The following is a 25,690-nucleotide window of genomic DNA, read 5'->3' as shown; positions in this document are numbered from 1 at the left end:
ATAGATTCATAAATAATTTCATACATAGATAAATAGATATTCTGTAGGTGGATTACAAATCTTCATAAAAGCTTTATTCAATAATACAATAATTCGGAAGTGATTATAAATGATGGTTGTGGTTGGGCGGTCCAACCCTGATGTCCAGAAGACAGTGTGGGAGGCCGAGAGTTAACATGCTGATTGGCACTGGCACTGTGTGTGTGTGTGTGTGTGTGTGTGTGTGTGTGTGTGTGTGTCTGTCTGTCTGTCTGTCTGTCTGTCTGTCTGTCTGTCTGTCTGTCTGTCTGTCTGTCTGTCTGTCTGTCTGTCTGTCTGTCTGTCTGTCTGTCTGTCTGTCTGTCTGTCTGTCTGTCTGTCTGTCTGTCTGTCTGTCTGTCTGTCTGTCTGTCTGTCTGTCTGTCTGTCTGTCTGTCTGTCTGTCTGTCTGTCTGTCTGTCTGTCTGTCTGTCTGTATGTCTGTCTGTCTGTCTGTGTGCGCCCCTGCCCCCCGTCACCGTGCCAGTTTTTAACTCTGCTGGCACTCGTTCTTGCTGCAGGTGGCCTGGTGCTCAATCTGCCATGTGCCCTCCTCGTACGTGCAGTAGCAGATTGTACACTCGTCAATCTTCACCTCGCGCCCAGCAGGTATCACCGCTGTGTCCGCGTAGCAGTTTGGCCCTATATATGGAGCCAGGGAAGAAGAATGAAGGAATTTAAGGCAGGGGAAAAAAAGAAAATAGAGTAGTATTGAATACGGCTTTCAATTGTTTTTTAAATGTAATTTTTATAAAATAGTAATAAATAAAAAAGTCAATAAATAAATGAATAAAATCTAGCATGGCTGAAGAAATTACTTTGGTTACAGATAGATTGGAACCAATGTAGATTGGATGTGATGAGATTTGGGGTCAATATACCAGCGTTGGTGAGTTTCTCTCTGCTACTTCAGACCTATCTGCATCGCTGTTCAATTCAGTGTTTTGTGAGAAAAGCAATTCAAACTGCCTGCTCATATGATCCCGTTTAGTTTAAGACTCCATCAAATGTCACACTACCTGCATCTATTTGAAGCCACGTGTAGTTTGTAATCAATCAATGTGAACGCCACAAGGCTGCTTCGGTTAAGAAAAATACATGTACTTTCAGGCAATAACTGGCAGCAGGTTCCCGGATAAGTAGCTTTTGAATCAATTCGGTCAGTCAACTATATAGTTCCCATTGAAATTGATAGTTGTACAATTTGATAGCTGTCAAGTTTTAGTCCACACTGTGCACACATGATATTTATCAAAGTAACACAGCCTGCCAAAGCTTTCTGTAACACTTTGTCCAAATTCACAACAGTATGGATGTCATAACGTCATGAAAGGCAAAAGCAAGGCCAGTTTATTTATGTAGTACATTTCATACACAGAGGCAATTCAAACTGTTTTACATTAAATAGATATGGAAAAAAATATTAAGAAAGCAGAGAAGGCATAAAAAAGAGTCAAAGTGCAATTAAGAATCAGAGTTAGACTTTAGAGCAATTATTAGCAGTGATTCTATTTCAACTAAAGGCAAAGGTGAACATACATTTTTTTTTGCCTATTTTTGGAAGTAGCCAGAGTTGGGACTGATCTAAGATCTTCCAATAGTTTGTTTCAGCTATATGCAGCACAATAACTGAATGCTACTTAAGTTCGCAGTGTTTTGTTTTAATCCTAGGAACGGTTAGCAGGCCGCTCCCTAACGGACCTAAGAAGTCCAGAGGGTTCATAGTGTGGAAGCAAGTCAGAGATGTATTTTGACCGTATTTATTGACGAGTAACAGTATTTTGAAGTCAATTCTATGACACACTGGTATCCAATGCATGAGACCGGAGAACTGGTGTAAACATCTTCAGCTTTCTTAGGGTTAACTGCAAAACAGTGTGAATGAGATAAAAAAATATATATGTGTGAGTGGATAGGAAGCCATGGGCATTTTCCTCTAAGAGTGTCATCTCAGTAGGCTTGGATCTTAAAAGTGACTGAAAGGAAGAGACAGCCTAATTCATTGCCCTTCATTGGGTTTTATATCTCAGCTGAAAAACAGCGTTTCACATGTAGCTGCTCAGTGATTATTACCCAAGATAGTGCTCTCAATATGAATTGAAAATGGGGGACCCTGATGTAAACAAGACAAACGTCTTTCTCTGGTCTGCATCCCCTTAACAATTGTGTGTATTGAGCCGTACTGTATTGTACCCATTCTGCAATCTGTTAAATAAAGTTTTCATTCATCATTCATTCATTCACTCATTGGGGCGGGGGCAATATACAATACAAAATAATGACAAATATCATAAAGATATCCCTCAGTGAAGGGATATCATCTGGCATGAATTTGGGTTTCTAATCTCCAATTAGGCAACATCCAAGCTTTTTACTTCAAAAGTTATGATTCACTTGAAGTCACCATCTGGGGCCCTCTTTATGGTGGAGGTAGAAAATGCCCTTTCAAGACATATCCCATAAATGTTCAATTGGTTTCATATCTCACTGTATGACCATGCTAACTTTATCATGGCCTAACGTCGTTATCATGCTGTTCAAACCACTCGATGACTTGTGCTTTGTGGATGGGGGAGGGGCACTGGTAGCGCCCCATGACTACTCGTGCTTTGTGGATGGGGTAGGGGCACTGGTAGCGCCCCATGACTACTCGTGCTTTGTGGATGGGGGAGGGGCACTGGTAGCGCCCCATGACTACTCGTGCTTTGTGGATGGGGTAGGGGCACTGGTAGCGCCCCATGACTACTCATGCTTTGTGGATGGGGGAGGGGCACTGGTAGCGCCCCATGACTACTCATGCTTTGTGGATGGGGGAGGGGCACTGGTAGCGCCCCATGACTACTCATGCTTTGTGGATGGGGGAGGGGCACTGGTAGCGCTCCAATCAAGAACAAAATGCATCATGGGATTACAGTGATCGTTAAATTAGTGGTCATGAGAATTTGCCTGGAGCCCATCTGCTTTACATTCAGACCCTCAGCTCTTCAGCCGAATCACATAAACACTGTAACATGTAAGCCTTCATCTACAAGGGTCAGTAGGGGGTGCTATAACAAATTGTATTTAGGATCTTGCCGAGATGCATATATATTAACTCATTCTGCGCCATTCACGTATATATACATGTTTGCTGGCCAACCGCTGAGTGCCAATCACGTATATATATGTTATTTTGTCCGTTTTGGATTTTAATAATCTATGCAGTCTCATGGACCTCTATGTCTATGTTACCGTTGAAAGCCATACTGAGACCCTGACAGTGCAATACCGGCCAGATCCTGCTAGGTGGCAGTATCGCCCACCCTTTGAAACCCTGTTCCAGACTGTGTGTCACATCTAATGCCGTCCGAGCGGAGAATTTTGGCCCAGGCAAGTCTAGCGGTTCATCTGAGCACATTGGAACGCGTCCAGGACACTCGATGCATGTGTTGTGTGTGTTGTCGCGGACCCGATGGACATCAATACTGGAAATCGCGATCAGACAATTGGAATATTCTTTTTGGAATAACCCCGATCAAAAGGTAAGGACTATCTGACGTCAATTCCACCTTGATCCTACAATGATTTCATATAGATCCAGCCGATCAACGTATGTAGTATTCAAAGCGAATGCCGTTGCTGGCGATCAGAGCATCAACCCCCCCCCCCCCCCTTGATGCATTCATGATGAAACATAATACCCATTATATACCTTTGATTTGGAAATAGTAACGTGTCCAGGTGAGCAACGCGAATGCATTTAGCAAAATTCACATATCGCTCCATAACGCAGTTTCCAGGAATTAGCCAAGATCACTCTGAAACTTTACAATATTCACCACGGGATAACACGCGAACGTATACATGAAAACATTTATTCTTTTTTACATGTTGGACGAGGGATAGTTACTGTCAAATGAGCCATAGTATTGTCTCCATAGCTATAATATAGAATATAGATATAGCCCTGCAAACACTGCAACGCACAGTGAAAATGCCTATATTTTAAAGCGTGGCGCATTTACTACAGGATGAGGATAATAGCTGGCGCTCAAAGTGTTAAGAACATCCTTAAAACTCACATTTAGACCTCAAGCTGCCATACATTATAGGTTTACTCAACATGAAATCATCACATTTAGTTACTTTTTCCAAACGTCTATAATTTTGTTTAGTAAATAACTTTAATTCCGTTGGTGCCACCATCATTACTTGAAGAAAAACATTGCATTGTGGGTCATATTCGGGGCTGAAGTGAATCGATTTGATAATTGCTCCAGCCTGCTCGCTCGATGGTTGCGGGTGTACTGTAACGGTAGGGATCTTGACCTGCATCATTTATGGATTGGACCGACAATGTGAGAAAAACAACATCCGGTTTTGATGGGGATTCCCAGAGGGGCGATTGGCTAGGGGTTAGGGGTCAGGAGCTAGGGGCTAGCGCGAGGGCAGAGGGGACAAAAATTGCGCGAATGGTATCCAGCCTTTGCCTAGACCTCTTGGGGATTACGAGCAAAGCTAAATCTATTCTAGAAAATGCACCCTTTGCTAGTTGTACACAACCACTTGAACCACTCTCTGTGGCAGAGGAGCTTATGCAATATTGGATGCAGGAAAATGCAGGAAATACACATAATTTCACAGATGGATCAAATAACGAATCAAATAATCAATTAGTCTGCAAAGTCTTGTGACTATCAGTTGACTGAGAACTTCTTCAGGTCGAGGACAGTGACGCGACTTCATTCTGATGTTTCCATTTTCACCCACACCCTGCGTACAGAATTTAACTTGATAGGATGGGACAGAGAACAGAACAGAAATGTCTCAACTCTGCATAAACCATTGGCTACAGCTACAGACGTGACAAGAGACCAATTATCTTGGGAACGTTCATCTGTTATTTCCACGAGTGGCCAAAACCCTCTCATACAGTAAATGATCCATTATCTCGCGAGCGGGGCGTGGGCCATACTGTGGGGACATTGGGTATAGCATCACAATGGCTGGTTCTCTTAAGGTCTTGAGCTGCACTATTCTATAATTGGGATGCCTGATAAATGGGGGGATACTTCCAGTGGCAGTCTCCGCGTTCCGTCGGACGGAGGCGCCCAGGAGGAGTGCGTCGGCGCATCAATCAAAGTGAACAGTTTGCGGAGGCCTGTCTAAATGTCAACCCTCGCACATTTATAAACCTTCAGAAGGACACGCACACACACCCCAATCTGAATAACAAGTCATCCCATGGCCGCTGCTGCCGTCGCACCTTATTTATCATCAAAATCGCACAGTTTGATAACATAATCCCTACTTCCTCTGCTTCTGCATTAGACCGACGCCTGTCGAACCTGTCATTCCAAACTCACATGACACTTGTGCCTGCTAATGTATGCATAGATTTCTATGCCGTGTGCTTATACTCACTGCTGTCACCCTATTATTCTGCTCATTGTTCAAACACCCACCTTTTCATCATGGCTTCATTAATACAATATACCACCCTCTCTCCCTCCCCCTCTCTCACTCTCTCTCCCCTTCGCTCTCCAGCAGCACCTGTTTTTCTTTCTTTCTCAGGCACATTATGCTATATAAAAGCTTTTAATGATAGCGCCGCTGTATATACGAGGCAGAGGGGACAAATGGACTGATCGCTGTGCCACGAACAGTCAGACCCAAAAACACAAGGCACACGATTGCCATTTCCACAGACGCGCGTGCACGCACGCACGCACACACACACACACACACACACACACACACACACACACACACACACACACACACACACACACACACACACACACACACACACACACACACACACACACACACACACACACACACACACACACACACACACACACACACACACACACTGATGCTGATTTTAACAGTTAGGAGAGCTCTAGTCTAATGGGAATAAAAGGAGTAGCTGAAATCACTTGTCTTAATGCAGTTTTTTAGTACATTATGCATTATAAATGCACGAGAAGAAATGACCTGGCTCTGGGAGAATGGTAAGTGGGAGCGCTCTGGGAGGAGAGACTATTGGAGCACTGATTCTCTTTCTCCTCCAGCAGCATGAATAATTTCTTTCCAACGTGTTGCACCAGATGAGTGTGCACTTCTGGATATGAACAGCTTGCTACGTTTTAAAAGAGGGAGATTGTATGAAAAAAAAACTAACAACACCACTTCTGCTGGGTTTAGTGTGTTTTTCTGGTAGATTGTCTCCAATATCGGGCCGTCTTCATCATACAAGACAGGAATAATCGTATTCAGGAAATGATTTACACAGCCATCGAGAGTGAGTGTTTAACCCTTTCACTGTGACAATACAGAAGATTAACCCTTTCACTACCACACTACAGAAGGGCTAACCTTCTGTAGTGTGGTTGTGAAAGAGTTAACCTTTTGTATTGTCGCAGTGAAAGTGTCTAGTACTAGTATCCTGAGGTAACGTTAAATACAGACAACAAACGTTTTGCTAGTCGAAATGACACAGGGACAAGTTAAACATCAATCAATTACTTTAATACAACACAGGTAGTTTGAGCCGCGGTCTCTGTCTCTCGCTCCACTCCTTTGGAAAACTAACGTTACGGTAGCTCAAGTTATCGAAAACAACGGCAACACTTCCGGTCGGGGTTTTCAAAATAAAAGAGCGATGTCTAAAACAGGAAAGACATTTATTTTGTAAATTTGTGGCACGCACTTATTATCTTGAGACGTTTTCGTTTTTACGGAAACCTTTTTTTAAATGAAAACTAAACGAAAACGAAAAAGATCAAAATCGTTTTCGTCTGGACAAGGCCTTCACCCGCACCCTCAGATCCGCAGGTAGCCTGCTCCTTCAGGTCCCCAATACCCGGCTCTGCACCATGGGTGACCGAGCCTTCTGCACGGCTGCACCACGCCTGTGGAACAGCCTCCCCATCCAGCTGAGGGCACCACAGAGCCTGGACTCTTTTAAAACAGGCCTGAAAACCTACCTATTCAAAAAGGCCTTTGACTGTTAGCTTTTTATTTTAATTTTCTTGCGCTGTTGTTTTTAGATTGTCTGTTTATACTATGTTTTTAATTAACTATGTTCAATTTTATCTTACTTTTATTCTGTATTTTATTTTATTTGTTTTACTAATAACTATTTTATTTTTTTAACTATGTTCTAACCCTGTAGTGTAGCACTTTGGGATCCCAGCGAACAAAAAGTGCATTACAAATCCAATCTATTATTATTATTATTAACCCCTAACTGCTCCCAATGAGCAGGTTGGCACCTCACACGGTTGCCCCCGTCGTCGGTGTGTGAATGTGTGAGTGAACAGGGGGTGAATGTGAGGCATAAGTTGTAAAGCGCTTTGGATGAAAGCATGTTGGATAAGAACGCTATAAACGCAGTCCATTTACCAAATGAAAATTCAACATCTCTCTCTCTCTCTAGAGCAACAAACCAAACAGCTGTTGATTAACTCAGAATGCTGTGAATAGCGGGAGCCTATTTAAGCTTCATTATGCTTCGCCGGTTTGACAGCCACCACTCATATTTTATTGGCTGTTGTTGTTGTAGTTGTAAAAAGTATATTTTTTAAGGGGCAAGGCTACAACATATAAGTGTGGTGATTTTACTGAATGTATGACTTGAATGTATGGAACACTAGACATGGCAACACATTTCCTGTTATCATCACAGCAATGTAAGACAATATTAGAATGATTTGTATATTCATGATTTGTATGTCACTGACAAAACAGCTACATGTACTGTGCTACATAGCTGCATGTGCAGAATTGCCATATCCAGATGTCTGATGAGCATTAAAGGGGACATATTAGCTATCTTTTCAACAATTTTATATGACTTCCTTGAATCTGTGGAACACGACTGTTTGTTTGTTTTTTGCAAATAAACTAGTCTAAACCTAATTTTAATTATATATTTTCCAGCACATTCCATCCCACACCCGGGTGTAATTCTTTGTTTTTTATAAAGAAGCTGACCAGTACATTAGGTATGGTGTTCCTGGCTCCCGAAAGCACAGCTAATTGATTAATATAAGCTAATTGATTGTGTCCCCCTTGTGGCATCTCAACATGCAATAATTATGAACATCTTGTTTAGGCTTGTTTAGTCTGAAGGCTTCACACCCTGGACAAACAGCAGTGAGTACATTATGGCATCTTCCCCCCAGCGCCTCAATGAAATGATAGCAGCTAGCAGTCCCTATAAGACAAGGTATTGTTGTTTTTTCATCTACATAATTTCATGGTGCTGTAATTAACACAACACAAGGATTCACTGTCCCCGGTGACATCACTGGTAGCCATATTCAAACTCATTTACACTTACATTTAACATTTAGTCATTTAGCTGACGCTTTTTTTTTTTTTTTTTTTTTTTTTTTTTTTTTTACTTTGACCAGTCAGCTGGTTCTTTTTAGCGTTTATCGCTTTTTCTGGTCAAGCATGACCGACAGAAACAGGTTGAATAGGATATAGATCAGGGGAAAGACACTCTGAGAAAATACGGCGAGTCCGGGAGTCGAACTCGTGTACCTCACATCCGTGACGCGCACGGTTGTCCCCGACGCCGAAATAGCGCCGAGATACGCGGTGAGCTACTGGAGCTCCCCTAGCTGACGCTTTTAACCAAAGTGACAAGTTCTGTACAACAAGTCAGCAGGAAAGGTACAACTCTGGCAGCTACTGTAAATAACATTGTTCGTCAAACAGTGTTGAACTTGAGTGCTACAGTCTTGAGTGCATAGTAGTAAAGACATATCAGCATAGTAGGTAGTAATATAGGCAAGGTAGATTCCTTAGTAGCAGAGTGCATACTAGTAAAATACAGTACAAAGGTTAGTATTATTATAGTTTTTTTTCTTCAATTTAATAGATATTTAACAGCTATTGATTGAAGAAATGTGTTTTTAGTCAACAACAGAAAATTGGGCGGGTTTCGGCTGTCCTAACTGTGGTGACGTTTGTTCCACCATTGTGGAGCGAGGACCGAGAATAGCCTGCTTCTCTTTGATGACCCCCCCGGAGCTCGGACAGGAGTGGTTCTGAGGCGGCCAGAGGATGTAGAGCGTAGGGGTCTTACTCTCAGTAACTGTCAAACTAAATGAACGTGTGCAATGAATGTGAGTTTTTGGATATGTGTGTGAGATTATGGGCAAAGTAAATCAGCATTATCTTTTGGTGAAGTTCCCCTTTAATGGAGCTGTTGTGCCAGTGTCATACATGGGGATCATGACTATCATTCAAATATAATTTGATTGGTTGATTTGTCTGAGCCTCTGTATAAATCACGTCAGCACAGAAACGTCTAAATACATAACTTTCATCTGGACAGTGTGTAGGTACATTTTCTGGTTATCAATATAACAGTAACTAGCACTGTAGTTACTGTATTCTTACCCCCCTTAAAATTACCCCAAATTACCCCAACATTATATAAATAAATAAAAAATCATTCTATTTCCCAGAAACGGTTCGTAATTAGCTGTTTTTAAGAAATGTCCAGGAAAGTAGTCTGAGGAAAGGGAAGATACTTGCCAAGTGACTTCTATAAAGTAATGTGTGTAAAAGGATTATGGTCTTCTGAGCGCAACCATCAGCCACTTAAAGAGGAATGCCACCCATTTTAAGAATTCACATACAGTATGTTCTTCCTGTGCCCCCAAGAGAGTTCAGTCAGTATTTGTGAACACGCACCGCTCTCCTAAAGCTACTGTAGGAATCTGAGATTTATATGGAGAGAGCCCTCCAATATGTGATGTAACTGGGAAGTAAAATCATCTGGGGCTGCTCCATGGACAAGGAATGGGGCTCTGAATTTATGAGGCCATGCAATGTGTGTGTGTGAGATATTACACCCAACTGAGGTTTATATTCTAGCACTGCTAGAAGGTCTGAACCAAAATAAAACCAGCAGCCCTAGATTTTATATCCCAGTGACATCACAGGCTGGAGGGTTCTGATTACTAGCTGCAGGAGAGAGCTGTGTGTCCTGTTCACAAATACTGACTGAACTGTCCTGGAAGAACATATGTGAATTCTTAAAATGGGTGGTGTTCCCCTTTAAGTGAAAAACCAAGCCTATGGATAGTAGCCTATACCTTCAACTCTATTCAATTTGGTTGTTGACTACAAGGCTGCTTGAACTGTGACAAAGTGCCTGGCGAGGCTACAGTATGTGCTGCACTGTGCTGCAATTGACCTGTCTCAAACCCTGCCCCTTTTCTTGATCCTCCAATCACAACTGTCGCTTACCTCGGACAAACTTGGTTTGTCCGAGGTAAGCGACAGTTGTGATTGGAGGATCAAGAAAAGGGGCAGGGTTTGAGACAGGTCCATTCAGATTCCCTTTTGCCACAGTCCTACACTGAGTCACATATTAGTCTAATTGCGCCTTATCAATTAACTAGGGCATTGCTCTTTCCTGGAAATATATTAAAGAAACATCCTGTCTAATTGTCAACTGCTTATTGGGAAATAGCAGACTATAATAATGTCAGCGGTAAATGCACTGAAAGAAACGTACAAAGAAATTACTGGATACTTATCACCTAATAATTACCAGGAAATTGCGAGGTCATGAAATAAAGTGTTACTGAAGATTCTACCAAAAAAGAATCATATATTTTAACATTAGGTGTCCACAAGAGTGATCCAGTGATCGATTTTTACTATGGCTGTATGTACCGTATACCAGCAGGATAGAAACAGATTGATATGTAAGAGCCATGGTGGGTGCCTACTGATCATGTTCTGGTTCAACAGGCCTGCTACAAACAAGTGTGACTGCCCTAAACAATGCCCTTGTGGGAGATAGATGTACGAGCTTCCAATTTATTTTTTTGTCCAACCCAGACCAGATTTCATTGCTTTGGTGCAGAAAAACAGTGTGCTGCCTATGACAGTCTCTGCAGAGGAATTTGATTGATTGATATTTGTTCTTTCATCATACCATTTTAGAGATATTCCAATGCTTTTGTGCTTTGCCATCGTACTGGGGGAGGTGAATTCTTTTGATGATTCCTGTCATTTCTCCACTACTCAGATATCCTTGTAGACTATTAACACACTCTAGTTCAGCTATACATGTAATGCAAATGAAAGTCACAGTAATTTCAGTTTTTATTCGATGCAAAGCGCATCTCATTGACCAGCAATATCACTAACTGACTCATGCATTCATTCATTCATTCATTCATTCATTCATTCATTCATTCATTCATTCATTCATTCATTCATTCATTATTCAATCAGTGATTCGCTCACAGTTAGCTGCTCTGCCCCTAGTGGAAGCTCACAGGCATGGCTCTTTGAGTATCACAAGTTATCTGTTCTGAACCTAGTGGTGGCTCACAGGTATTGCTCTTTGGGTATGATTGACCACCAGCTACAGTAGCTGCTCTGCCCCTAGTGGAACCTCACAGGCATGGCTCTTTGAGTATGTCAAATGAGCTGTTCTGCCCCTAGTGGTTGCTCACGCCAGCGGGGCGATGCAGTGGTTTCTCCCCGGCTTCCGTGCGCCGCTGCCGGCTTGACTCGGTCCAGCTCCAGCAGCAGCGGCCGTCTTCCGCCTGCGGTATCCTCTCTCCAAGGCGGCTCGTTCTTATTAATCCCCCATTGTTCAGGTCGACATGGTCGCACAAACACCCGTTGGAGGAGTAGTGGAACGAGCCGCCTCGGAGAGAGGATACCGCAGGCGGAAGACGGCCGCTGCTGCTGGAGCTGGACCGAGTCAAGCCCGCACGGAAGCCGGGGAGAAACCACCGCATCGCCCCGCTGGCGCTTCACAGCGCGAGAGTGTAAAGGGGCGCATGCTAGCATAGGTCAGCGGCCAATCAGAGGAACCCGGAAACCGAACAGCGTTGTAAAAGGCATAGACGCGTTTGGACCAGCTAATTATGTTTGACAACAAACATACTTCCCTGCACAATCCTTGGTAAACTCCAGAGCCAGCAGGCGCCCCAGCTAACCGTCTCAAGACCAAGAGGTATGACAGCTAGGAAAACATTACATTTGACTGACATTGTGTGACAGTTACAATTTAATATTAGCAAGTGATTCATAGGTTATGCCTCTGTATAGCTGGTTTAATCTTGATGTTGCAACGATGCACTATAATAATCCCCCAAACGACACAGATGTGTTGCACATTTCTGTTGCTCAAGTTGGCTAGTTTGCAAGGTAACTTAGTTACAACAGCATTGTGCTGGCTGTGTAGTGTGGTGTTTAATGTTATAGGTGAAATATTCTTACTAGGTATGTAGTTTTTTTTGCCGCTGATCCCAATCGGAGTAATTTGATATTGCGTACTGTATCTGCAGATCGATACCGTGTCTTGATCCTCATATTTGTATTTTCCAAGATAATACAGCTGCACAGTGAACAATGCAAGTACATTAAAGCTTGTAAACCCAACCCAATGCAGGTAATGTATGATTGACAATTGAGTAGCTCCGTGTTTCCTTTATTTATTTTGTAACAAAAAAAGGATGGTAATTTGATCAGGCTTAACCCTTTCACTACCACACTACAGAAGGTAGTTCGGTTAACCGTCTGTAGTGTGGTAGTGAAAGGTTAACCATCTGTAGTGTGGTAATGAAAGGTTAACCTTCTGTAGTGTGGTAGTGAAAATGGTTAACCTTCTGTAGTGTGGTAGTGAAAAGGGTTAACCTTCTGTAGTGTGGCAGTGAAAAGGGTTAACCTTCTGTAGTGTGGTAGTGAAGAGGGTTAACCTTCTGTAGTGTGGTAGTGAACAGGGTTCACCTTCTGTAGTGTGGTAGTGAAATGGTTAATCTTCTGTAGTGTGGTAGTGAAAAGGGTTAACCTTCTGTAGTGTGGTAGTGAACAGGGTTCACCTTCTGTAGTGGGTTAGTGAAAGGTTAACCTTCTGTAGTGTGGTAGTGAAATGGTTAACCTTCTGTAGTGTGGTAGTGAAAAGTGTTAACCCTTTGTAGTGTGGTAGTGAAAAGGGTTAACATTCTGTAGTGGGTTAGTGAAAGGTTAACCTTATGTAGTGTGGCAGTGAAAAGTGTTAACCCTTTGTAGTGTGGTAGCAAAAGGGTTAATATAGCCGGAAACTAATCGATACCGATCAATTGAAACGTGCCTTGATCGGCTCCGATACCCATCTTTCAGACTGTTGCGGGGGCATCCCTAATTCTTACAGTTTGCCGTTAAGCGGCAGAACAAGTGCCGCTCGCCTCCCCCAGGCAGGCACAGTGTGGCATGGCTGGTTGAGCAGTGCTCGCTGTCATCTAAATCACAAGGGGTTTTACGCCACATCATATGACAAAATTATTTCTATCAGCGAATCTCTTAGTTACAACATCAGTGGCTTACTTTTCTGCTTACAGATGAAGGATTTATAGGCCTAGTTTCACTGTGCCTATTTAGTGAAACAAGATGGAAGTGGATCTCGCTTGCTGCTGCCCATCAATATTGGGAACTGTGTGTGTGTGTGTGTGTGTGTGTGTGTGTGTGTGTGTGTGTGTGTGTGTGTGTGTGTGTGTGTTTCAAGTTTCTTTAATAGTTGTCATACAGAAGTACAGAATACTTTCATACAAAATGCTTCTTACTGTTACGCTCCAGAGACTGTGCTAGACAAGATAGTATCAAATAACATAGTATAGCATGTAATTTAGAAGAAGAAAATGAGGTCACAGTGTTCGGTATAGACATATGTACAATGTTCTGAGTTACCATATAATATACAATACTATGCAGTGTACTAATGTACAGTACTATCTAGTGCAAAGCAGAAATGGGATGAGGTACAATTTAGGTACAATTTACAGTAAGGTGTACGAGTTGTAGTGCAATCCTTCATCAATAAATATAAAGTGTGGGGAGTGGGTGCTACAGTGTGTTTGTTTAAAGTGGGTGTGTGCTATAAAGTGTGTGGAGTGGGTGCTACAGTGTGTTTGTTTAAGTGAGTGTGTGCGTGTGGATGTGTGTGCTATGTGCGTTTGGTGGTTGTTGTTGTGTAGTGTTCATTCATTGTTCGTTTAGCAGCCTGATGGCCTGGGGATAGAAGCTTCTTCTGAGTCTTTCTGTGCTCGCCTTGAGACTCCGGTATCGCTTGCCTGACCGCAGCAGTTCAAAGAGGCAGTTGTTCGGGTGACTGGAGTCTTTAATGATTCTCTTAGCCTTGCCCTTGCAACGCTTGTTGTAAATGTTCTGGAGGGTGGGGAGCCCCCCTCCAATTGTGCGTTCGGCTGAACGTGTCACTCTTTGTAGTCTGCTTCGGTCTTGTGCAGTGCTATTCCCAAACCAGGAGGTGATGTTGCCGGTCAAGATGCTCTCTATTGTACATGAGTAGAAGTTCTTAAGGATCTTCTGACTGACTTGGAACTTCCTTAGGCGCCTGAGGAAGTAGAGGCGTTGTCGTGCCTTCTTCACAACACTGTCAATGTGTGTGGTCCATGTCAAGTCCTCGGATATGTAGGCTCCGAGGTACTTAAAGCTGTTGACTCTCTCAACCGGTGCCCCGTCGATGCTGAGGGGGCTGTAGTCCTTGACCCCCGACCTCCTGAAGTCCACAATCATCTCCTTTGTTTTGCCGACGTTCAGGGAGAGGCTGTTTTCCTGGCACCATCCCGCCAGGACCTTGACCTCTTCCAGGTAGGCCCTCTCGTCGTTGGCAGAGATCAGGCCCACCACCACTGTGTCGTCAGCAAATTTGATGATTGTATTGCTACTCCGCTGAGCCACACAGTCGTGTGTGTACAGGGAGTAGAGGAGGGGACTCAGAACACAGCCCTGGGGGGCCCCTATGTTGAGGGTGATGGATGAGGAGGTGCAGTTGCCTGCTCTCACCACCTGGGGTCTGCCAGTCAGGAAGTCCAAGACCCACTGGCAGAGGTCATAGTTCAAGCCCAGGTCCCTGAGCTTGGCTTGGTGTGTGTGTGTGTGTGTGTGTGTGTGTGTGTGTGTGTGTGTGTGTGTGTGTGTGTGTGTGTGTGTGGGGGGGGGGGGGGGGGGTGCTGGCAAAGCAGTGCTGTTTATTGGATAAGTATTAAGTTTACTTTACTGCCATTATTGTATTCTACTGCCATTATTTATTATTTATACTTAGTTCTCTTTTACCTCCTATATTTATTTATTTCAATCATACATTCATAAAAATATTTAGCCACTGTTTATACTGTATATAGTCCTGTATAGTGTGTGTACATCATGTCCATATGTTACTTTATGTTTATAGTGTCCTATATGTTACTTTATGTTTATATTAAATCTTTTTTTATATACACCGTGGGAAGCACTGTGGTGCTTCAAAGCAGTGTTGTTTTCCACTCGTCCTGCATTGTTATGTTAGATGTGACTTCATCATGCCTATGTGTGTTAAGTAACATCGACAAATTAACATCAGATGAGCAGTAGAACACAATCTACGTATTTTATCTATGTGTCATTGTGATAAATAAATGAATAAAAAAAACTAAAGAAAACTGGCTATCAACCTAAAGAAAAACAGTCAGTTATCCTGCACTTCCTGTTTTGTCACCTCATGTGACTGAGCATCACTTGACCTTTTATCAAAACATTATAACAAAGCCATGCAATGGAGAATGTCTTAAGGCGGTCTGCTATTTTCCTTTAACCTTTAGTGAGGATCTTAAGACGATATGTAATGTTGAATCACTTTGCCTTAGCGGTTTATCAAAAAGACAGATTGCTGTGTATAGATTAGTTGTCATTCCATAATTGATTACATCATGAGCTGCGCCTTACGTGTAACCAATACCAATTGGCCGGAGCTAGATCAAAATTGTGCCTCAAAGACACATTAAAACATTTATATCACAAATGGTCTCCCTTATAAGCTGATTTCTCTGTGAGTAGCTATGCTAATAAAGGAAGAAAAAGTGTGGGTGGAAAACAAAATTGCTGTACAAAGTGCATTAGGAACATCTGGCATATCACATTTAGTAAGTGTGAATGTTTATCCTGCAAATTAGTCTTTGTTTCTATCATCAGGGAAAGTTGAGGCCAGTTTCAAATTGGAAGAAAATAATCTACCCAATTCACAATATCTTAACCACTGCAATAAGAAATCTATAATGACAGAAATCTATTACAATCTTTAAAAAATATATATATATTTTTCATAGATTCTAATGACAGAAATCTATTAAGATTTTTCTGGGAGGTTTTAATATAAATTCCACTCTCATTTTATGCCTGTCTATAATTATGCCAATGTTATGCACATGTTATGCCTATATCTATTTTGTGTCTACATCACTGCTGTGAAACACATTGGGCTGCAATATTTGTATTAAAGATGCTATAAAAATAAAGTTTATAATTATTATTATAATAATTATTATCATTACTGCACTTAGTATGCTCTTATACCAGGATCAGATTACACAATATTTCTGTCTTTCACAATGGTCATCATGTCAGATTAGGTTATCATAGCATCATACATTGTGTCTTGGCATGAAGTTCGCCCAGGGGCTTGGGGAGGAGGGGTTTGATTTGGACTTATTTTTGTCCAAAGTCAATGAGCACATCGCAGGAATTGTCACACTAGAAGAAAAAAGGCATGCTAGACTTTTCGTCTGGGTGTCGTCCCAGACGCCACATTGCTGTTATTTGATTACGTCACACTACAATGGTTTGTCGTTCCTGATGCACAATGCAACAAAATCATGTCAAAATCTGTCTGAATCCTGTAGTAGTCTGATCCTGGCATAAGACACACTACCACATCACAAATAAACCCTCTTTGAATATTTAAATGTCATTATTTTTTTTAAATACAACCCTTGATTTTCTGTGTTGTTGTGCGTTGCCAGGGCGATAGCCTGCATGAGCTATGGTTAAAAGGGAGGGGCCACGACTGAGGCACTGGGGAAATACGGAGCCAAAGTAGACGCCAGGATTGACTTCTTTCATGCATTCCTGGCAGCAGCTGCCATGGGAGATGACTTAATTTAGATCATTTAGTGTGGAACTTATTGGATAACATTATTATTAGGTGCTCATGCTCTATAGTGAAGCAGCTGCACAGGAGACCTAGCATAGAAGGGCTTTCTCTTCCAACGTGTCCTATCTGGTGTAACCCCATCCCCTTCCAGCTGGAGTGAGCACTTTAACTGGTGTAACCCCATCCCCTTCCAGCTGGAGTGAGCACTTTAACTGGTGTAACCCCATCCCCTTCCAGCTGGAGTGAGCACTTTAACTGGTGTAACCCCATCCCCTTCCAGCTGGAGTGAGCACTTTAACTGGTGTAACCCCATCCCCTTCCAGCTGGAGTGAGCACTTTAACTGGTGTAACCCCATCCTTCCAGCTGGAGTGAGCACTTTAACTGGTGTAACCCCATCCCCTTCCAGCTGGAGTGAGCACTTTAACTGGTGTAACCCCATCCTTCCAGCTGGAGTGAGCACTTTAACTGGTGTAACCCCATCCTTCCAGCTGGAGTGAGCACTTTAACTGGTGTAACCCCATCCTTCCAGCTGGAGTGAGCACTTTAAGTAATAAAACCTGGCAGAGGCATTGCATTATAACAGTTATCTTTGGCAACAAAATCTTACCGTTCCAACAACTTCAAAATCAATTTGGTTGGGGGGTAATTTTTTAATACTATGGGTCCCCACTTAATACTAGTCCCGTGTGAATATGGTTCCCCTGACCTCTGTGACTTCCAGATGCGCATTTGCACAGGATAGGTTTTTACAGAGATGTCCTGAGATTGGACCCGACATGCCCATAGTTTTGACCGTTGGGGTGTGTGATCAAACATAAATGGCACCTCAAACTAATTTATAACGACGGCAAATGCATTGCCTGATGCAAAAATGGAATCATGCAGAGTACTATTTTCCATTTGGATGGAAATGTATTTTTCCAAGAAGAAACTGTAGGCATATTGATCTCCATGCTGCAGTGAAGCAGATTGATTTGGCGTTTACACTGAAAATACAGTAAAAACCTTCCTGTATTGACTTTACTACCAAAAACTAATTACGACTCCAAATTACTTGGACTCGCACGGAACCGATATTATCAGATGACCTCTGCGTTTGCAGAAATATGGTCATTTGCGTCAGAATCTTTACTTTACAGATTACGGACATGGCAGGTCCACGCGGGATTAAAATCACAGACACCCTTCGCAATTATTACCCATTCACTCACACATTCACACACAGGCGGCGGAGGCGACCATGCAAGGTGCGAACCTGCTCATCGGGAGCAGTTAAGTGGGAGGGGTTAAGTGTCTTGCTCGAGGACACTTCGACACGCTGCCGGGAGGCGCAAAGTCTGTTAACTTCATTAGACGGACGCTACAACGAGACCGCAAATGACATCACGCCATATCACTATGTCTACAGACTGTATGAATTAATGTTGCTGAATTAAAGAATTAATAATTAAAACATGTCAAATCTAGTCTGTTAACTTCATTAGACGGCCCGACGCGCGGCTCTGTTCATCATTCATCAGGAGGAGCGATCACAACGCTGTTATTGTAATGCTTTTTGGTAACAATAAGTTTGTTTAAACACGCAATGTTGCTGAATTAGCTGGTTTGAGAGGCCATTGAAACAAGCACGTTTTCTTATTGGCCAAGAGACATGTCCGTGAGTTACAGGGCCTGTGCTGCAGACCGCTGTCATTGTAAAGGATGGATGATGCGATGCAGTCGGGACTATTGGTCCTTCTGCTCTGCTCTCTAACAGTAGTGTATATTGGGCAGTTTTGTCTAATTAGCCCAATGTGTTACATGAACCTTTTTCATAAGTTTTACTCACGTTGAGGTCTCTCTGGGGAAACCTCTGTCTTCCCCTCTTACATAAAGAGCAGAATTGACAAGGTTTTTTACCCCCAGGCTCGTCATATGAGACCCGTGTCTGTGTCTTATAGGCCAGCTTCCTGCTGCTCGTCCCAGTTGTGTGGTGTTTCTTGTTAGAAATTCACAGTCACTGTCTTTCGGGTTCTCTGCGAGCATACACGCTGGTTTATGAAATCAGCGTATGGTCTTGCGAGACCGATTGGCGCTGGCCCTGGGTGCTTTCAATGTTGAAACCACTTTGTAGGCCGGCGCACCTTGGTTGACCAAACATCATAAAATGGCTTTTTTTATGCGGTTGGCTGGGAGGGAGACTTGTCTCTACCGAGCGCCAGTGCACTAGGTTAGACTCGACGGCTCACGTACATCTCCGGGGGGAGATGACGGAGTAGATCAAACATGGGCGGAGGGGTCTAACGCCCATTAGGTGGGCCACCAGGAGCAGTGTGTTCGCGTACTGACCGTCCTGGTGGCGCCCTCTGCTCGAGTGGTCGCGGGCCCTTCTAAACAAAGGTAAGTCCCACGGTCTGCTCACCCTGTGCGTTTGAGCTGCTAAACCCTCTTCGCACAGTCGGGTCCGATCTCCCTCCCGTCCCCCGCTAGGGGGGGCCGGGGGGCTCGGATCCTCCCCGGTATTCTGATGGTTGTAGGGGGCCTCAGCGGGTACATCTGTCGAGCTTTTCGCTCTGCTCAGCTCCTGTGTTCCAATAGAGCAGAGCGTAAAGCTATACAATTTATAACGAAGGTTATTCTATAACCCTAGTTATATTAGTATAGCGAGCGCTCTGCTCTGACTCACTGAGGACCCCACGGTCTTCCCTTTTTGGCGGTGAAAGACTGGGGAAGGAGCTGATTGTGTGGCCACAACCCTGCTTATGTAGGAGCGGATGTGGGTGTGGCCAGGCAGGTGGGTGTGTACACACAGTGAACGTTTTTCATTGCTAGTATGATTAAAGGGATAGTTCCAGAGCAGAGCGCTCGCTATACTCATATAACTAGGGTTATAGTATAACCTTCGTTATTATTATTATTTATTTAGAACAACATATATATATACACAGTCAGTCACACACATATCAAATTATTCTTTTCATATGTATTATTCTGCGAAACAGCACCAACATATTTCTAATCAGGTACTGAAAAGCAGCAGTGTTCTACCTCAGGATCTGGGGACATATTAAGGCTGGGCTCCTACCACTGTGTGGCCTGGGGCCAAATGCCACACCGACTGCCACATTATTAGGTGGTTGAGGAATCTTGGACATTGAGAGTCGGAGACGTGGAGCCTGTTGATATGAATCCACATAGCTGGGGGACGAGGCTGGACACTGAGGAATGCCATTTATAAAATGGTTCCCCTTTAACGATTAACAAGTAAGCATTAACGATAGGTTATGTATATAACCTAGTTATATGAGTACTGGCTGAGCGTCCCGCTCTTAAAGCCTATCGAGATACCCCTTATCTCCTGTACCTATTGTACTCCATCACGAAAACAACTTGTACACCCACACCTGACCGGGTCCCGCCTCTATGGAGGCGTAGCCTATAAGACCATGACCATGGTCACCAACACACCCTTCCTCGCCAAAATCCCGTTCCAGTAAAAGATCCCTCAAAAGGGAACTCAGGGCCGCTTAAGAGCGGGACGCTCAGCCAGTACTCATATAACTAGGTTATATACATAACCTATCGTTATATATTCGTATCTGGCTTATCGCGTCCCGCTCTTAAAGCCTATCGAGATATGGGTTCGAGCGGACGCGAGGCCCGACAGATGTACCCCCTGAGGACCCATAAGCCCACATCAAGGGGTTCGGGGAGCCCTGTCACCCCATCCTTCCTAATGAAGGGGGGGCGCAGTCAAGAGGGAACTAGAACCCCTTGAACACACAGCACAGGCGGAACCACGTGTGACCTAACACACTGTGGCCCATACCCACACACTCCTGCTACCCTACCAAAGGACGGGAAGCAGGAAAGGCCACAGACCCCAGAACCGCCTGGGAGACAGAACCCCCGGTCATGTCCATGAGGTAAAACCTTACAAAGGGGCCCGGGGAGGACCATGAAGCTGCAGCACAGATGTCCTCCACCGAGGCCCCACCCAGGAGAGCGGCAGAGGCAGCCACCCCACGAGTGGAGTGCGCCCTGATGCCCCCAGGGGGATCCTGCCCAGCCAATGTGTAGCAGAGGGCAATGCCCTCGCACAACCAATGGGACAGGCGCTGTTTCGACAGTGCCTTACCGGCACGAGAACCACCGTAACAGACAAAAAGCTGATCGGTAACCCTGAGGTCCTGAGTACGGCTGAGGTAAATTCCCAAAGCACGGACCGGACATGACAGGTGAAGGCCCGCATCTAACTCACTAGTGTGAGGAGGAGGACGAAACGCCTGAACCACAATATCCCGGGAGCGGAAGGAACTCCGGATATTCTTAGGCATGAAAGCAGGATTAGGTCGCAGAGTGGCACCGCAATCGGCCCGTAAAGACAGGCACTCTGGACGTACCGAGAGAGCACAGAGCTCACCCACGCGTTTAGCGGAAGTGACAGCCAGCAGGAACGCGGTCTTGAAAGACAGCCGTTCCAACGGCGCCTGCTCGAGCGGCTCAAACAGGGCCAAGGACAACCGACGAGGACCAATTAAAGATCCCAAGTCCGAGCCAAGGAGCGTTGCACCAGCTTAACGCGTCGAGCGCCAAGCAGGAAACGCTTCACAAGAGGGTGGCTGAACAAAACAGTCCCCTCAATTCCCTCATGATAGGAGGATATAGCCGCCGCATATACCCTCACCGTCGAAGCCGACAGTCTACCAAGAAGAGACTGGAGATAACTCAGGACAGCATCCAGGGGGCAGGAGACTGGGTCCCAGCCCCCCGCCTTACACCACTCTTGGAACGCACGCCATCTGCCCGCGTAAAGCGTGACAGTGGAGGGAGCATGTGCACTCCGGATGGTATCAACCACCGAAGGGTCCATCCTCTCCAGACTCACCCTCCCACCAGCCACACCAACAGCCGTTGGCCCAACATCGGATACTGGAACAGTGACCCGTCGTGCTGTGAGAGGGCCGTCGCCGACCAAGGAATGACCCAAGGAGGAGCGACCAGAAGCTGGATCAAGAACGGGAACCACACTGACGTGCCCCGGTCCGGCGCGACCAGGATCACCGTCCTGCGCTCCCTCCGTATCCGCTCCAACAGCTGACTCAACAGCTGTACAGGAGGAAAGGCGTACAGAAGACCGGGCGGCCATGGAAAGGTCGAGAAGGCATCCACCCCCAAGAGGGATGATCTGCTCAACTGAGCGAGAACCACAAGGGGCACTTGTGAGAGCGTCGGCACGCAAACAGATCTACCGAGGCCTCCCCGAACCGATCCCAGATCTGTCTGACTATGTCGGGGCGGAGTTCCCACTTGTCGTAATGAGGACCGAGACATCATATCCGCCCCCATATTCTCTGTACCAGGAATGTGGAGCGCCCTCAGACTGCGCAGCCTGCGGGATGCCCATAGCCAAAGTTCGACCGCCGCCCGGAGCAGGCGGATGGAACGAGTCCCACCCTGCCTGTTGATATACGCCGCTGCCGCCATACTGTCTGTCCTGACCAAAACGTGTTCGCCTACCACCAGGTGGTCGAACCGTTTGAGGACCAGGAGGACCGCCTTCAACACCAACACATTGATATGCGGGGTAGCTGGGCCAGCATGAACCCCCGTCCAGCTGCCCCCCACTGCGTGGGTTCGACACGTCCCTCCCCAACCCGTGAGAGAGGCGTCGGTGAAGACCGTGACGTGTGAGCGCCTGCTGCCTATGGGGACCCCAATGGTGAGGATACCCAGCCTCCTCCAGTGGGCGAGATCTCCCCATATCGACAAAGGAACCGTCAACCATTTCCCTTTGTCCCTCACCGGATCTATTCTCATAGAGAGAAACCACCTCTGTATCCTCCTCATGAAGAGGAGGCCAAGAGGAACCACCGCGTGAGCAGATGCCATAATGCCGAGCAGACGCATCACTTGCAGCGCCGTGACCGTCCCTCCCAGACGAGCGTGCGACGGATAGACACCTGGCGCTGCTCCGAGAGGGTTGCAATCATGGGCCTTGACCTCAACGTCAAGCCCAAGTACTCCACCTGTTGACTGGGAAGAGGGGTACTCTTCTTCCAATTCACAGCAAAACCTAGGCTGGTGAGGAATTCCACCACCAGCCTGGTATGAGACCTGGCAACCTCCTCCGAACGACTGAGGAGTAGAATGTCGTTGAGATAGAATAGAACTCGTAACCCCCGACGACGTAAAGGCTCCAGCGCAGTCGCCACGCACTTGGTGAATGTGCGGGGAGCCAGAGAATAACCGAACGGCATCCTCTGGTACTCGTACGCTACGCCCTGAAACAGGAACTGTAGGAACTTCCTGTGAGGAGGGTAAATGGGGATGTGAAAATACGCATCCTTCAGGTCTATGGAGGTGAACCAGTCTCCCCTTCTGACAGCAAGCAGAAGGAGTTTGACGGTCAACATTCTGAATGGTCTCGCTACAATCAACCGATTGAACGCGGACAGATCCAGTATAGGTCTGACCCCCCCTGTTTTCTTGGGTATCAGAAAATAACGGGAGTAGACGCCTGACATTGCGTCCTCTCTCGGAACCACAACGACGGCCTGCTTCGCCAACAGAGATTGTATCTCGTCGGCCAGGGCTGCCACTGCGTCTGACCCTGACAATAGGGTCGGCACCAAACCTGAGAACGGAGGGTGGGGTTGTGCGAAGTGCAACATAAGCCCCTGCCTCAACGTTCTCGCCATCCACCCCACAAGATGGCAATCTTGTCGCCATATGTGAAAATAATCCCACAGCGCAGCCGCCGTCAACTGACGCTGGGCCGCAAGGAACAGTAGATAGTTGGCCCGGTCCCTCCCGCTGTGCAATGCACCCAAGGGGGTACCCCGACAGAAAGGGCCGGTTTGATACGGGAGAAGCTGTTATCAAACTGGTTGACACACACCCCCCCCCTGAACACCCCTCTAGTGCATGCTGAGTTGTTCCGCAGCTAGACACGCAAGGCATAAGGACCCCATGGGCTCCTACACGCCGAAGCCCTGCAGTGATATTGCTACCACCCAAATCACGCTCGCCTCTCCTTTGCAGACCACTGCCGCTGTGACGGGAGTGGGAGGCATCAGCGCGATACCCCGCCTGGCGAAGGCGAGGCCGGGGTAACCCTTGCTGTGCATTCAACAGAAGAGGCCTCGAGTCCCCCTGCTGACCACTGTAGCTAGTGGCAGCTGTAACACCAGGCTCATCTAACACACAACGTGTGGTGCAGGAACCACGCGACGGAACATTCTCACGGACAGACCCAGGCTCAGCCATCAACTGGGTGTCAGCCCATGTCCCCATGAGAAGTGAAGAATGGGGCCGCATACGCTTCAAGGAAGGTTCGCGGCCCGCAGCCAAAGGAGAACGATCAGAGCCCCGCTTCCGTGGGTAACAGAGAGAGGATTGAACGGGGAGCGGGGTGCTCGCGGCAAAGTAACGACGGCTTGTTTTACCAAAATCAATACCGACATTGATGCCTAATGACACAGGCCTTACCTTTGTACAAGCCGACTTGATAGCCAAACCTTGTACGCTGCCCCTCGGTCTGCCGCCGTCAGCCGAGGAAACATCAGCACAGGCCCAATGTGTCGCTGAAACATGCTCCGAAGATGCCAGGGGCAAGCAAACCTCCGGTAAGCTTTCAACATTACGCAATTTCTCTAATCTTTTCATACTACTAGTTACATACGGTGCACTGCATCCAATATGATGGAACGAAAATAGAGGAAGGGTGTGTTGGTGACCATGGTCATGGTCTTATAGGCTAGAGGCGGGACCCGGTCAGGTGTGGGTGTACAAGTTGTTTTCGTGATGGAGTACAATAGGTACAGGAGATAAGGGGTATCTCGATAGGCTTTAAGAGCGGGACGCGATAAGCCAGATACGAATATATAACAATAATTGTTTCTATGGTAATATGTCTGCGGAAAGGTCAATTGTGTTGTAATTAGGGAAGGGAGGGGATTGAAGGGTGTCTTTTTTATTTTTGTCATGTGCTGTTGTTTGTATATATGTATGTTTGTGTAAAAGAAAAAATTTACAATAAAAACATTGTTTAAAAAAAAAACAGCGCCAACATGCAACGAGTCGAAATTCTCCGCTATCTCAACTGCAAGCAGGAGCAGCGTCTCTGCCTGCATGGACTGCTCCACTGTCTGTGTGTGTCTGTCAACTGAACTCTGCTTTGGTCCAATCACATTCCCCCACCCACAGTCTGCGAATCAGAGGCAGAGTAGGGCGGGTCTGTCAACATTGGGATTTTAAAATAAGGGAGATTTCCCTGCGAGGGAGGGTGGGGGGGGGCGAAGGGGGGTCTGTGTTCAACAGAATGCAGTATCAAAAACACGTTCACAAAAAGTATGGGTTACTGAATGCTCCACCTGCCAGAATTTCTCCACCTGCCGGCCAAATCCTCCCCCCTGACCGACCTTTCCATCACAGTCGAGAATGCAGCTGTGACCGCGTCCCCGACCGCCAAGAACCTTGGTGTTGTCCTCGACGACCAGTTGAACTTCTCTGCTCACATCGCAGCGACAACCAGAACCTGCCGATTCCTCCTGAGCAACGTCAGAAGGATCCGCCCCTTCCTGACAAAAGAAGCCACCCAACTCCTTGTTCAATCAACAGTCATCTCCCGCCTCGACTACTGCAACGCACTGCTCGCTGGCCTCCCGGCCACTGCCACCAAGCCTCTTCAACTCATTCAGAACGCAGCGGCCCGCCTGATCTCAAACCTACCGAAGTCGGCCCATGTCACCCCA

General features: G+C 45.7%; 1 protein-coding gene across 1 annotated transcript in view; it reads right to left on the bottom strand.

Annotated features, from left to right (window-relative positions):
* Positions 1 to 508: 508 nt before the first annotated feature.
* Positions 509 to 25,690, bottom strand: part of vwc2 (von Willebrand factor C domain containing 2) — a gene marked incomplete at both ends in the record, with an annotated part of 94,658 nt that continues 69,476 nt past the window's right edge. Inside the window, one exon of the mRNA XM_084321182.1 lies at positions 509 to 660. Within this exon, the coding sequence (XP_084177308.1) occupies positions 509 to 660 (152 nt within the window). The remainder of the gene's footprint in view (positions 661 to 25,690) is intronic.

The sequence above is a fragment of the Notolepis coatsorum genome (assembly GCF_963971535.1).
Source record: "Notolepis coatsorum genome assembly, chromosome: 9".
NCBI lineage: Eukaryota > Metazoa > Chordata > Actinopteri > Aulopiformes > Paralepididae > Notolepis > Notolepis coatsorum.
This window is presented reverse-complemented; position numbering and strand designations above follow the sequence as displayed.